We start from the raw sequence: 14,798 nt of genomic DNA, 5'->3' as shown, positions 1-14,798 counted from the left end.
GCTCGTTGCAAATATGCGATGAGAAGACGGTACCATGACACTTTATGTAATTGGGCAGTATGACGGACTAATTTTCCACTGAGCCCCGGAAATGTCTCAAAACTATGTATCCTAGGTCTATCGGGCAGTTCGGGTGGTCTTTGGGGCTTGTTCGGTTTTCTTATTCTTTTGAGAGCGGGGCTTGGAAGGAATTTTTTTTCGAGGTCGAGCATTTCAGCTTAACTATACAAACATTACAATCAGAGACTGAATAGTGGGGCACTTCATACAAGCATTAGATTACAAATGGATCTCAAACTAGCACACTCTTCAAAAGAGCACTACAGGCGTCCTCTGTTTCTGAAGTCAACACTGCCAATCAACTGAAGCAGTGGCAACGAGTTTAAGTTCAAAAGAATCACAGGTACCTCGTTTCCCATCTATAAGCAATAAATGCAATTGAACCAAGGGTTGTATATACAGGTGGGCGCCAACTCGGACGATAAGAGGCTTATCTCGCCTTGCTATTAAAAAAACTCATCTCGTGCTACACATAAGCATATATATATGCTACAAATATGCACTTGCGGGGTACACCGACAGAGGAATCGGCAAACAGTGGAAACTCGCAACACGCAACATTTCTGCATAAATAAAGGCTGCAACTACTACAGCTTGATATCGCCTTTAGGCAGGCCGAGGAGAGACGGCCGGTAGAGGGATTGGCGCTGTGCCATCTCGATTCTTTCCCGTGGATCGGACATTGATTCATCGCGTATCGCCTCAAGGATGGAACTGGTACCAAGTTCCCTGCAAGCGCATAAGTAGTACAGAAAATTCAGACAGCTGTAGAGGCAACAGGACTGTAACAAAAGAAAAACTGCAACAACAAGGAACAATGGTGATCCAAGAAGCAAGAGCATTCCAACCTCTTGATTAAAATCTTGTAAAGTGTTTTGAGTATCGGACACAGCTCGACAGGAGCAACGTGCTTCTTGGTTTCTGGGTGCGTCACGCTTATGCTGCCTTGACTCAGGAGTTCATAAAATGCATTGACTGCAGAGACACCCTGCAATTTAGAAACGAACATAGAACTTAGCATATAGCTATGCAAAGCCAAAAACTCACCCAGACAGTAAGTCAAGTAACATAAACTTTGTGTTGTTAAGATGGTGACACAAACCTGTATAGTTCCTTTGCCTTTGATGCTGTCCCCCATTTCCAGAGTCAGTTCTGCCTTGGCTAATTTATGTCCATACCATGCATTACGACCTTTCAGCAATGTGACATAAGTATCTGCTAATAGTGGTCCGGAAAGTCTCTCGGGCTCTTCCGCTAGGAGGTGGGTGATGTATATCATTTCAGACGTGCAAAGTGAAAAGTACACTGCTTTGCTTGTCGCGCTCTCATTGGTCAGTGCCGCCACCATACCTACAAGAATGTCAGCAAACCCATTGCAAGATTAGGCCCTGAATAGTAATATAGAAACGAATACAGAAATCTACACATATCTGTCAAGTTTAATAGTACTGAATTCATCAGTTGTTTGAATCTACTGTATCCTGCATCGATAGCATCGTGAAAGAGATAACATCAATGCAAGAAACAGTAGATTCAAATAACATATTCCATGGTACAGTGCAGGATATTCAACATAAGGTTTCAACATATTTCTGGTTTGCTGCAAAAATGGCAATAACTGTGTTCCCTGTTCCTTAAAAAAGGAAGGCTCCAAATCACGATTTCATTTTCCTGAGCAAAATAATATGAGGCATTTTTTTCACGAAAAGGAGATGATATGAGGCATGCTCAACAAAATAAGACAGTGGTTCAGAGCAAATGGAAACTTACCAGCACCAATGGCATATATGTTCTTTAAGCCACCCATGACTTCATGAGTAATGAGATCACTATTATCCCATACAATGAAATGAGGCTGCCGCAAAAATTTAGAAAGAGGCTTCCTCCACTTCTCAGACCCACAGATGCGAGCGTTTGCATACTCTTTATTGTAAATTTCAGATGCAATGTTAGGACCTCCGAGATACAGAATATTCTCCAATGGAACTCCAGCTACAATAAAACCCATGACAAACAAAACATCGTCAGAGCCTAAATTGCAGTAGGGAACATGCCAAAGTATATACGATAAATTGACACATATACACAATGAATTAACATAAGAGGAAACTAGACCGCTTATTATTCAGTACTAATGCAGATACAGCTTGCTAAAATGATGTGTATGTACTAACCACTACACCAGCTCAAGGGGTTGCAGGACATAACACTTGGACATTCATGGCAAGCCATTTAGTGTAAGGGCATTAACTAGCTCTCCAATTATTTGATAATGGATAAAGAGAATGTGCTGTATAATCATTTAGTAGTTGTGCAGGGCACTAAGTACAGATAAAGGATACGAAGGACACTGACACTAAGTGCAGAACAGATTCAAGATTAGCCTGCTAATTTCATCAGGAACATCACACAGAGCTGTGCTCTCATTCAGTTCAGCAGTTATTAAATCTTCTTTAAAACTATTCAGCGCCGGATTTGGTGTAATCAAAATAAAGTATCAACCAGATATACAGTACAGTAGTAAGTAAGGAAAGTTCAGCAAAGAACTCACTTGCATTGGCGATCATCTGCGTGGGGGTAATGATCCGAGGCATGGGATCGAGCGACGCCTCGATCCCCTTGGCCAGCGAGATTATGATGGGCGGGTTGATCCTCTCCTTCCAGTACCTCCCGATCTCCCCGAACACCTCCCTGGTCTCGGTGGAGGGCAGGCCGTTGATGACGATGTCGGCGTCCCAGACGGCCTCCTGCAGGTTGGTGACGACCTTGAGCGGGCAGAGCGGCGTGTCGATCATGTTGAGGCAGAAGCCGTCGCGGAGGATCTCGTCGGCGTAGAGCGTGCGGTCGCCGAGGCGGGCCTCCACGTACTTGAGGTAGGCGCAGCGGCGGATGAGCCTGCGGAGGACGGCCTCGCGGGCGTTGATGACCTCGAAGAGGTGCTCGGCGGTGGCGCGGTCGACGGCGCGGCCCGGGCGGCGCCACACGCGCACCTGCGTCTTGTCGCGGTGGTCGCGGCCGTAGGCGTCCTGCAGCAGCGCGCAGAAGACGCTCCCCCAGGCCCCCGCGCCCACGCCGGCGATCCGGAGCGGGTCCCCCTCCGCCTTCCCCAGCCGCCGCCGCAGCTCGTCCAGCTTCCCCTCCGCCGCGCCGTTTTTACCTGCTCCGTTGGCGTAGCTCCCCACCATCGCCGCGGCCCCCGACTAGCTCAGTCCGCCCGGCCACGCGCGAGGAGATCGAGGCTCGCAGTCGCAGGCCAGCTAAGCGGGAGCGAGACGGGGGGAGGCCGGCCTGAGGTGGCGGTGGGATCGAGGTCGAGGGGGGAATGCCGGATGCGGGGGGCAAGAGGCGCCATTTAAATCCCCCAGCTGCGGTCCCGCTGGCCCGGCGGCCGCCCGTTTGAATTGCGCGCGCCGACGGTTGGTGGCGGCGCCCGCCTGCCCGCCCGTGCCGGCCTCGCAGCTGTCCCTCTCTCGCGGCCACGGCGCGAGGTAGTAAAGTTGGCGAGCGGACGGAGGCTTTGTACTGGGGTTTCCGCTTCTACAGGAGAGCGCGTCCCGATTTTGGGAGCACGAGGGGAATGAGGGGGGCAGTGACGCCCGGCGGTGGGGGGTGGCCGGGTCAAAACAGGTGGTTTTTTGGGGTGGCGCCGCCCGTCTGAGAGGGACGGCCGCCGCGGCGGAAGATGGCGACGGACGGGCTGACGAGTTGATGACGGACGCCGGTTGCTGGCTGGTGGGGTCGCGGACCCATTTCCTACGGAGGCTGACTCGTCTCGCTCGCAAATTTCACACTGGCCACGTATTTTTCAGTTGCATGATTTTTTTTGTTACCAAGCGATTTTTTGGGCCACGCAATTGGAATTTAACGGCTCATCTTCAACTTCTTTTTAGAATACAATATATACGCGCAAGCGCTTATCTTATAAACATACACGTAAACCCTACCCCTACGAGCACCTCAGTCGACGAAAACGTCATCTTTCACTGAACGCATATCGGCGAGAATCCTAAAATAAAATCGAGAAAAAATACGAGCACCAGGATTGAACCCTGATAGGTTGGGGACAGTCCTCCTAACCATCCAACGACAGGTTGATTCGTCTGCTCATCTTCAACTTTCAGACTTCCTATTCGTCTTCAACCCCGATCGACACGCCTAATGTCCCCACCTCCTGCGACAGCCCCACATTATCTCAATTGACACATACCTCATGAACCCGCCTCTGGTAAGGCCACGACCGAGTCCTCACTGGTGACGCCGCGGCAAGGCCTCCCTCCCCACACGAACATGTTAAACCTTCGAGTCCCTCCCATCATCGACGCCTCGACCAGCCGTGTCGTCGCCGTTTACCGCTCGTCCATGGATTGCCCTCACCGAGGCCGCCATGGCCGATCGTCACATGCTCGGGGCTACACTTCTCTTAGGCAACAAAATTGACTAATGTGACTTAGAAATTCACGACGTTTAGCAAAACCGTACATCTAGATACACGATCAAATGTCAGTGTGAGTGAACATGGACGCACCCTCGCCGATGCACAGGAGCAACAAAAAATGAGAGATAATACTATGGTAGACATCATAAGGTCGTGAGGCGGAAATCGACGATGAGTGGCGAGCACTAGTAGAAAACAGGGCTTTCGTTCGGGCCTGGCCAGCCCATTAGTCCCGGTTCCGCACGAACCGGGACCAATGGGGTGCATTAGTCCCGGTTCGTGAGCCCAAGGGGCCGGCCGGGCCATGTGGGCCACTGGTCCCGGTTCGTCTGAACCTTTTGGTCCCGGTTCAACGCACGAACCGGGACCAATGCGCCTCGCCCCTGGCCCATGACCATTAGTCCCGGTTTGTGCCACAAACCGGGACTAAAGGATTGGTCCTCGTTGCGGCCAGAGTTTAGTCTCACCTCGCCAACCGAAGGGCGCTCACACCGGTTTATAAGCCCGTCCCTCTCTGCCTTGTTGAGCTCCTCTCAAAATGAAAATAGATGCCCTTATACAGGGAATTTGACCTAAATTCATAGTGAGTTTCTTTGAAATTCATAGAAATTTATTATGAATTTAGGTTGAATTTTCTCTATAGGCGCATCTATGCTCATTTTTTTATGTTGGGGTTGGCGATCTTTACAGACTTTTTGTATGTTGAATATGCACCATTCAAAATCAGTCTCTGCTTTGAATGGTTCATTTTGAACACACAAAAAGTCAGGAGTTCAAATAAGTTCAAGAAAATGAAATCCCTTTGTAACAGATGAGTTTTTGTCCGAAACCCTGATACTTCGAAAGAGATTGTCCATTTTGTTCACGAAGTGCATCCACCTTTTGCCGGGACAACCATTTTGTTAATTTTCAGAGTTCATTTGAAATGTTTTTCAATTTTAGGGTCTTATAGCTCAAAATAATTAGTAAATGCATGATAAATAACAAATGAAGTCAGAAAGGATTGAAAAATGATGATGTGGCTTTGAATGGTGCATTTTGAACACACAAAAATTCAGGATTATTGAAATATATAAGTAGAAACAAAATAAAATAAACTTTAATAAAATTTACGAAACTAAAATTAACACAATATTTTCTGTTCAAAACATTATAAGAAACCTCTAGTATTATTGAAACTAAAATCATATAAAATTGATGCAACTAAAATTATCGAAGTATTTTCTGTTCAAAATCATTAAAAGCAAAAAGAATTTTCATAAAGAACTTTTTTTGATAGAAACTTTAATAGCAAAAAGAATTTTCATAAAGTAAAATAAATAAGTAATTAGAAACAAAATAAAATAAAATAAATAAGTATTTTGTTGTAAGTAGAAACAAAATAAAATAAATAAAGCAAAAAAGAAAACAAAATAACTGGGAAAAAATAAAAAAAGCCACCTCCTGGGCCACCACGGCCTGAATACGACTAGAAACCCATCCATGGGCCAGGATTCAGGCCCGCAGAAGGCCCAGCAGGCCCGCAGGCATAGCAGTGTAAGATTAGGCCCAGAGGCCTGCAGTTCAGAGGAGTTCAATGGAGATGGCGGGGCAGGGCTTATAAACAGGTCATGCCGCTCCTCGGCTAGCGAGGTGGGACTAAACATCCCACCGCACCGCGGCTTTGGCAGGCGCAGGACATTGGTCCCGGTTGGTGCCACGAACCGGGACCAATGCCCACCTTTGGTCCTGGTTCGTGGCACTAACCGGTATCAATGCCCACCCTTTAGTCCCGGTTGGTGCCACCAACCGGGACCAAAGCCCTCTGCTTCCCGCCCTTTGGGCTGCTGAAAAGAGGCCTTTGGTCCCGGTTGGTGGTACCAACCGGGACCAAAGAGGTGCATTTGTCCCGGTCCGTGACGAGAACCGGGACTAACGCTTCATGTATATAAGGCACACTTGTGAAAATTTTGTTTTCCATCTTGCAGTTCGCCCCTGACGACGCGCGCGGAGAGGACGCCGCCAGGCTGCCGGACGCCGTCGCCGTCGCCCCCACCCCGGAGCCCACGCCGTCGCCGTTCGCCGCCCCCGCCGTCGCCGTCACCCCCGCCCCGGAGCCCACGCCCACGCCGTCCACCGCCCACGCCGTCGCCGTCGCCCGTGCCCTGCTCCGTGCGCCCGCCCGGATCCTCTGCACGCCGACGCCGTCCGCCGCCCCCACCGTCGCCGTCGTCGACGCTCCCGCCGTCGCCTTAGCCGGCCGGTCCCGCTGTGAGCCACCGCCGCGCCGAATCCTTTTTTTTTCATTTTTTTGTATATGTATTTTTTTCCATGTATATATACGAGTAAGTGTTTAATAAAATTAGTTAGATTAGTTGAATTAGATGTTTTTCCATGTATTTTAGATTAGTTGAATTAGATGTTTTCCATGTATTAATTAGTAGTTGAACTAGTTGATTTAATAAAACTACTTTATTTTACTATATATAGAAGTAGTTTATTTTTAATAAGAACTACTTTATTTTATTTATTTATAGTAAGTGCTTAGTAGTTGAACTAGTTTATTTTAGCAAGAAAATTAATAGAACTAGTTTATTTTTTTAGTTCAAGCAATTAATCCCGCATCGACGTCGACGATGCCTATCCCGCATCCTCGTCGTCGACTCGGCGGAGGAGGCCGGCTTGATCAGAGGGGCCATGTCCGGGACTGGGCTCCGCCGGGCTGGTTTTGGGAGGTGCTACCTTCCGGTGGGCGTAGGTTGGTGAGGAGCCAGCCCGTCGCTGACCCGATCCTTGTTTGGTGGCGGTCGCGTGGGCCAGTGACGGTGCCGAGGCTTCCGGACATCGCGGAGGTGGTACGTCACCGTGTCAGCGAGGAGGACCAGCACGTCCGTCGCTACATGGTTGCGTTGGAGGGCAGGTTCGACTATACCTGGCAGGTTCTTCAGGGATCTCACTGGAGCTATGATCCTGTGATGGTTCCGTCCCTTTGGGTGTCCACCGCCCGCGCCGATACCCGTCGGGCGCTACTGTTCTAGCTGTACTAGCGATGCTATATGTATGATAGTATTCGAGGTGTATTAGTGATAATATTCGACGATGTACGGACGCATGGAGATGATGTAGTTTTGCTTATAATTGAATGCATCCTAATTTGAATACTACTTTATTTTGTGATTTGATTTTGCTTATTGAATGCTCAAAGTGGAAAACTACTCCTACTTTGAATGCTAAAATTGGAGAGCACTATGCAAGGCGTATGCATATGATTAGTTGATAGCTTATAGGGTTTTTGTTTTCGCAGAAATCTAGGAGCCCCCGGCCCCTCCATCATCCCCGCCGTCGTCCCCGTCACCGCCCCCTCCGACATCGAGGTGAGACTAGCCAAATCCTCTTTTAGAAAGATAATTAAACGATATTTCGGGTTGACTGTAAGTCTGTCGAGTCTCCACCATATATGAGAGGACGAAGAATCCCGACTGTTGTCGTGGGGGTAGCTTCTCCTTCGTTCCCGTGTGCTAGACAATTTGGTGTAATGCACTCGAGAACGAAAGGAGGAGCTACCATACCATCACCGACGGTCGCAAATGTCAGAGAGGAATCAGTGAGGGAGAGTTCCACCATATATATATGAGAGGACGAAGAATCCCGACTGTTGTCGTGGGGGTCGCTTCTCCTTTGTTCCCGTGTGCTAGACATTTTGGTGTAATGCACTCGGGGACAAATGGAGGAGCGACCATCACCAACGGTCGAATGTATACACCACGTGAGCTGAGAGTTTTCAAGAAAAGACTCGACAAACCGATAGTCAACCCGTGATGAATAATAATGATCTAACTTAGGTTTTTTAGTACATATATTTAATTGTAGACGTTTAATATTTGAATTATGAACATAGGAAATGTCGTACTCGGACGACGAAAGTCTCCCGGGGGAGTGCGACTGGTGCCACGACGACCGAGGTCAGTGCGACAGGCCTCACCTGGACGAAGATCGGCGCTTCAGTATTAAGCTGGAGGAGACCTTCGATGTTGAAACGGTACGCAACGACGACAAGTGTTATTTTTTCGTAATTAAGCACGACTTCAACTATTTCAACGTGTACTTTTCATCTTTTACAATTCGGCTAGCTTATCCCATGCCATGCAAGACGCTACGTCTTGGAGAGGATGGGTTTTGAAGACCATGAAAGTATGGAAACAAAGAAAATTCACCTAAGGACCCATCATGATATAGATTTTGAAGTAAATCTGTATAATTCTGAGAGCGTAACCCATTTTGGTTGCAAAAATTGGGAAGCATTTTGCAAGATGTATGGTTTTGATGAGGGTATGCTTGTCACCATGGATCTTGGTGATCCTGACATCGAGCAAGACAATATGGACATTTGGGTCCTTGTTGATACGCCTCCAATTCTACCGCTATGTGAGTTTCTCAAACATAGTTATTAGCTAATTTATATTGTTCATTTCAAAATAGTTGACAGCTTATTTTCATTGACAGCTTATTTTGATTGTTCAAACAATGTGCGGAACATGGTAGACAGAACCTACTACACCGATGGCTCTGAGTTAACTTATAATGAGAAAACTCATCTGGTCGGATTTTGTACTGATCTTGAGAATTACAATATCTATTGTAAAACTCCTCCACATTATGGTCAATACGTGCCACTAGTGCACGTGTTGAACTACGGTAACTACTATGGAGATACCCTGGTAAGATTTCTTACTATTACGACATCCGTGCATCTTTTGCATACTTCTAAAACTAGTACATCATTGCTAACTATGAAGTTATTACTATGTTTTTCAACAGATAATCCCAGAGGATTGTGTGCCTCATTTGATGTATCAGAATGGTAGGCTTGATGTTTTGAACATACAACCAGGTCATCCTACGAATCTCAACTGTCCATACCGGATTTCTAAAAGAAGTGGAGACATGCAAATCAAAGAATGGAAAAAATGTATGGACAGTCGCAAGGAGGTTCTTGGAAGCAAAAGGAAGCGAAGCGCAAGAATTGGAGACAGGATGATCTCCATTCTCCATAATGGAGAGTCAGGGTCTATATTGTTTTATGCTATTTTACCTTAAAGAGGGTATTTCGGTCCTACCTAATACTGATGATCATGTGCTAAGAACAATTAAGTAGGGTTGGTTCGATGACTATGAGGATGATGATCGTATGACTGGTTATTAATAACGAGTAGAAGTTGTATGATGATGATTAGTAGGACTTGTTATTATATATGATGATGCATGATGCGCGCATGAAGAGTTATTATATATCAGCGGGTGAAATGAACATGGATTGGATTGAAGTGAAGGCAACATGCATGTGGTGCATGTCGAAAGTAGTACAATCCAAACTTGATCAAGTTAGGATTAGTATTACTTTCGACATGCACCACATGTTGCCTTCACTTCAATCTAAGCCATGTTTAGACATAGCAGTACGTAGCGTTGGTAAACCAAGCACGGAGATATAAGAGAGGACACTTCTCTCTAATAGCTACCTAATAACAACCTAAATTAACCCCCAAAACCCCTAAATCAGCCCCTTTCAAAAAAATAAAAACCTCAGCTCCAGCCAGATGCTGACGCGTGGATGCCTATTGGTCCGGGTTGGTGTCACCAACCGGGACCAAAGGCCCCCCGGCCTGGGCTGGCCGCAGCGGCCACGTGGAGGTCCATCTATCCCGGTTCGTGTAAGAACCGGGACTAAAGGGTTAGGGCATTAGTAACGACCCTTTAGTCCCGGTTCAAAAACCGGGACAAAAGGCCCTTACCAACCGGGACAATAGGCCCTTTTTCTACTAGTGGAGTATGAAAAATCCGGGGGAGAAGACCTTGTAGGAGCAATTTAGGTGTTAATGTTGGAGGTGGTTAGTGCTTTGATATTCACCAAGTCAATAGAGGTTTGAAGAGAAAAAAAATGATCTGGCGATGGTGGCCATCGGTCATGAAAGAAGAAGAGGTGTCAATGCAGTCTGGAATGGTTGGATGGATGGTGGTGACGATATGACAAAGAAAATGGGGCGGGTTAGAGAACGATCACACCTACTGCCTCCGTCCAAAAATACTTGTCGCGAAAATGGATATAAATGGATGCATCTAAAACTAAATTACGTCTAGATGCATCCATTCTTTCGACAAGTATTTTCGGACGGAAGGAGTATTTACAAAATGGATATGCTAAATATCATGTCTTTTTTTGAAAAGAAGAATAACCAACTGCCAGTACATCAATTGGTGCACACTTCTCTTACACACGTTAGATAAAAACATCTAGAGACTTCACCCATATCGCCTAGCGTGCATTAGTCATGGCCATGGGCAGCCCGGCTCGGACGGCCCAACCCGACCCGACCCGGCCCGGCCTTGCCCACGGGCCGGGCCTGGGCCCATCGTATTTGTCATTTAAGGAAGTGGTCCGGCCCGAGGCCTGAGGCCCGACGGGCTTTTAGCATGATGGGCCGGGCTAGGGCCTGATTTTTAGGCCCGACAGCCGGGGCAGGCCGGGCTCGGGCCTAGGTTTTTGCATCGGGCTTTGGTAGGCCTGGCTCGTAGCCCGGCCTGGCCCGATAGGTGGCCAGGTATAACGTGGATATACGTTTCCTAGTGAAGTGTGTCATGTCCGCACTTTGATTTAGTACAACCAATTGTATCATACACGGATTTGAATCTAGGAGAATAAGACAAATAGCGAGGCACCCTATATGACTTGTTTTGCTCCAAATTAATACTTTGTCAATTTAGTCTTAGCACACGTCATTTTGAGTGTGTGCGGTTGTGTTTGGTGATGGTTTGTCTGCGCATGGTGTCTACATCCTATAACTATTGAGGTTGTAACTTTTGTTGACCTTGACATAAGGGCGTTAAGGTTCACATGCGACATAGAAAGGTTCGCGCAGCGCCCATTTCCCTTCATGAGCGCCACCAATGTAATATCATCATAGTTAAAAAAAGGTAGGTCTACGGATTTAGGTTCACCGTCGGACCGCAGGTTAATCGGTTCATTCACGAACAAAAAATGAAATATTTAAGTTACATTTTTTAAACAATTGACCTTGGATCAATTATTTTATGAGAATCAACCTTAGATCAAATGAGGACGCCTAATATTGGATGTAATTGATTAATAAACCACAAACTGTTGCTAGTCTAGTTGGTTATTGGTCCTTTAGCGTGTTTGGGCTCAAGGTCATGGGTTTGATCCCAAGATGACACACCATTTTACGAATTGGTTTTTGAAACTACATGATTCATTGTTTTCACGTGGATAAATACTCCCTCTATTTTTTACTCTTCACATTAGGTCTCGTTAGGACAAGTTTTTAATCAATAATTACTCTATTACTATAATATTTGTGTGACATGATAACATGCCATTCGATTCTAAAGTACTTTTTTATTATTATGATTTTGTATCATAAAAGTTACACACTAATAATGTAATTATTGGCCTAAGGTTTGCCCTAACAAAACCTGATACACAAAATAAAGAAAATTTGGAGGGAGTACAAAATTTTGTCTACCAACGCTTAGGGATTAAGGTTGGAGTGAGATTCACCCAATCCGAGAGTGGAGAGAAAACTTGATCTGGTGATGGTAGCTAGCGGACATGACAAGCAGAGGAGGCACCAATGAAGTCTATAATTGTTCGAGGGATGATCGTGGCGGTAGGAGGAAGTAGAAACATAGGGGGTTTAAAGAAGGAAGAAAATGATCATGATATCAAGTCTATTGGAGTAGTATAAGATAATTTTTTATGTATATAAAGGATTGTGTTTCGATTTCATAAACCAAGCCATTAGAGCATCCCCAACCGGTCATAGCAAATTTGGGCCCCGGCCTATACGTCGGTGAAAAGCGTCGGCTTGCCCCTCATTTGTCTGCGTCTGCAACCCTTATTTCCATACAACACCATGCAACATTGATTTCATCATACATAGTTCATCAAACATAGATAAAAATGAGCTACATTTGGAAGAAAAAACTACCCTAATCCTACTCATCGTCATTGCCGGAGCCGCCGCTCTCATGGTCATTGGCGGGAGAGCGAATCTAGGGCATCTCCTCGTCATGGTCATCGTACACAAAGAGCCACTCCGTCCAATGTTTCTGAGTTGGATAACATGACGGTTCGCCACCACCTCCCTCTCGGACTAGAGCGACTCAAGGATGGCCCGGCTCTCAGCCACCAGGCCGGGGTCGGCGATGATCGACGTGAAGGCGGCAGGGCCAGCCCACATGGCCTCCATCCACGCCTTCGCCGCAAGGTGCTCCACCTTCGTGGTTTGGTGGAATTGCTCCTCCGCCTCGTCCATGCCAAACCCACCTTCTCCGACGGCGGGATCAACCTCTATACCCTTCTCCTCCTCCTCCTCGCTCGGAGATAGGCGGGGTTATGCGGGCGACGGGCATCTTCGTTGCGATCTTCGCTCGGCGCTCCGGCTTGAGCATTTTGTAATAGGTCACTTTCTCGCGGACCATGGCGGACTGCGAGGTTTGATCGGAAGGGGACGCGGACGAGGAGGAAGTGGCAACGCGGATGGAAAGGAATGGGATGAAATGAGGGCAACTAGGGTTTACCCATGTCGTCCATCTTAAATAGTCGAGCATTGGCCCCTCGGGCGGCGCGCCTGCCATGAATGCGGGCACCAAACCAATGACCTTCTCAATAGACCGATGTGTTTTGACGTGGGTCCTGCCGGTCAGTCCGACGTGACGGATGCATCCAGGCAGCGTCAAATCCACCCCACATATGGGCTGGATTTGAGGGTTGTCAGCCAGGCCGGACATAAGGGACAAGTTTGGGAGGTCTAGTTGGGGTTGTTTTTTGTTCGGACAATGTCCAGACTGTCGTCCGGACATATAGGGGGGAGTGGAGGTAGAGAGATGCTCTTAGATATCAGATCGTGGCACTTGTGAAAGTGGCTATCCTAACCACCTAATCACCTAAGGGATAGCCATCTAACCAAACGCCCCCTTATAGAATCTACTGTGCCCATCCCACCCCAGCCGCCCCTCCTCCCACCCTAGCCACCCCTCCTCCCTGAAGGAAATATGCCCTAGAGGCAATAATAAAGTTATTATTTATTTCCTTATTTCATGATAAATGTTTATTATTCATGCTAGAATTGTATTAACCGAAAACATAATACATGTGTGAATACATAGACAAACATAGTGTCACTAGTATGCCTCTACTTGACTAGCTCGTTAATCAAAGATGGTTAAGTTTCCTAACCATAGACATGAGTTGTCATTTGATTAACGGGATCACATCATTAGGAGAATGATGTGATTGACTTGACCCATTCCGTTAGCTTAGCACTTGATCGTTTAGTATGTTGCTATTGCTTTCTTCATGACTTATACATGTTCCTATGACTATGAGATTATGCAAATCCCGTTTACCGGAGGAACACTTCGTGCTACCAAACGTCACAACGTAACTGGGTGATTATAAAGGTGCTCTACAGGTGTCTCCGAAGGTACTTGTTGAGTTGGCGTATTTTGAGATTAGGATTTGTCACTCCGATTGTCGGAGAGGTATCTCTGGGCCCTCTCGGTAATGCACATCACTATAAGCCTTGCAAGCAATGTGACTAATGAGTTAGTTGCGGGATGATGCATTACGGAACGAGTAAAGAGACTTGCCGGTAACGAGATTGAACTAGGTATTGAGATACCGACGATCGAATCTCGGGCAAGTAACATACCGATGACAAAGGGAACAACGTATGTTGTTATGCGGTTTGACCGATAAAGATCTTCGTAGAATATGTGGGAGCCAATATGAGCATCCAGGTTCCGCTATTGGTTATTGGCCGGAGACGTGTCTCCGTCATGTCTACATAGTTCTCGAACCCGTAGGGTCCGCACGCTTAAAGTTTCGGTGACGATTGTATTATGAGTTTATGTGATTTGATGTACTGAAGGTAGTTCGGAGTCCCGGATGAGATCGGGGACATGACGAGGAGTCTCTACATGGTGGAGAAGTAAAGATCGATATATTGGACGACTATATTCGGACATCGGAAAGGTTCCGAGTGATTCGGGTATTTTCGGAGTACTGGGGAGTTACGGGAATTCACCGGGAGAAGTATTGGGCCTTATTGGGCCATACGGGAATAGAGGAGAGAGGCCAAAAGGAAGGAGGCGCCCCCCCCCCTCTGGTCCGAATTGGACAAGGGGTGCAGCCCCCTTTTCCTTCTCCCCCTCTTTCCTTCTCTCCTACTCCGGAAAGGAAAGGGGAATCCTACTAGGACTTGGGAGTCCTAGTAGGACTCCCCACACTTGGCGCGCCCCCTCT

At 47.0% G+C, this 14,798-nt stretch overlaps 1 protein-coding gene across 1 annotated transcript; it reads right to left on the bottom strand.

The window, feature by feature from the left end:
- Positions 1–420: 420 nt before the first annotated feature.
- On the bottom strand, positions 421–3,749 carry LOC123182470 (probable glycerol-3-phosphate dehydrogenase [NAD(+)] 3, cytosolic). Its single transcript, XM_044595038.1, has 5 exons — positions 2,612–3,749; positions 1,831–2,052; positions 1,163–1,410; positions 909–1,048; positions 421–789 (listed from the first exon to the last, which is right to left on the bottom strand). The coding sequence occupies exons 1-5, from the start codon at positions 3,243–3,245 to the stop codon at positions 648–650; spliced, it is 1,386 nt and encodes a 461-aa protein (XP_044450973.1). The 5' UTR covers positions 3,246–3,749; the 3' UTR covers positions 421–647.
- Positions 3,750–14,798: the final 11,049 nt, after the last annotated feature.

Source organism: Triticum aestivum, chromosome 1D, assembly GCF_018294505.1.
Source record: "Triticum aestivum cultivar Chinese Spring chromosome 1D, IWGSC CS RefSeq v2.1, whole genome shotgun sequence".
NCBI lineage: Eukaryota > Viridiplantae > Streptophyta > Magnoliopsida > Poales > Poaceae > Triticum > Triticum aestivum.
The sequence above is the reverse complement of the archived record's forward strand: the minus strand, read 5'-3'. Positions and strand labels throughout refer to the sequence as shown.

Coding starts and splice junctions, on each gene's coding strand:
- LOC123182470 (XM_044595038.1), bottom strand. CDS start 3,245: ATGGTGGGGAGCTACGCCAACGGAGCAGGTAAAAACGGCGCGGCGGAG. Junction 1,411..1,830: donor CATATATGCCATTGGTGCTG/GTAAGTTTCCAT, acceptor ACATTCTTGTAG/GTATGGTGGCGGCACTGACC. Junction 1,049..1,162: donor AAGGCAAAGGAACTATACAG/GTTTGTGTCACC, acceptor TCTAAATTGCAG/GGTGTCTCTGCAGTCAATGC.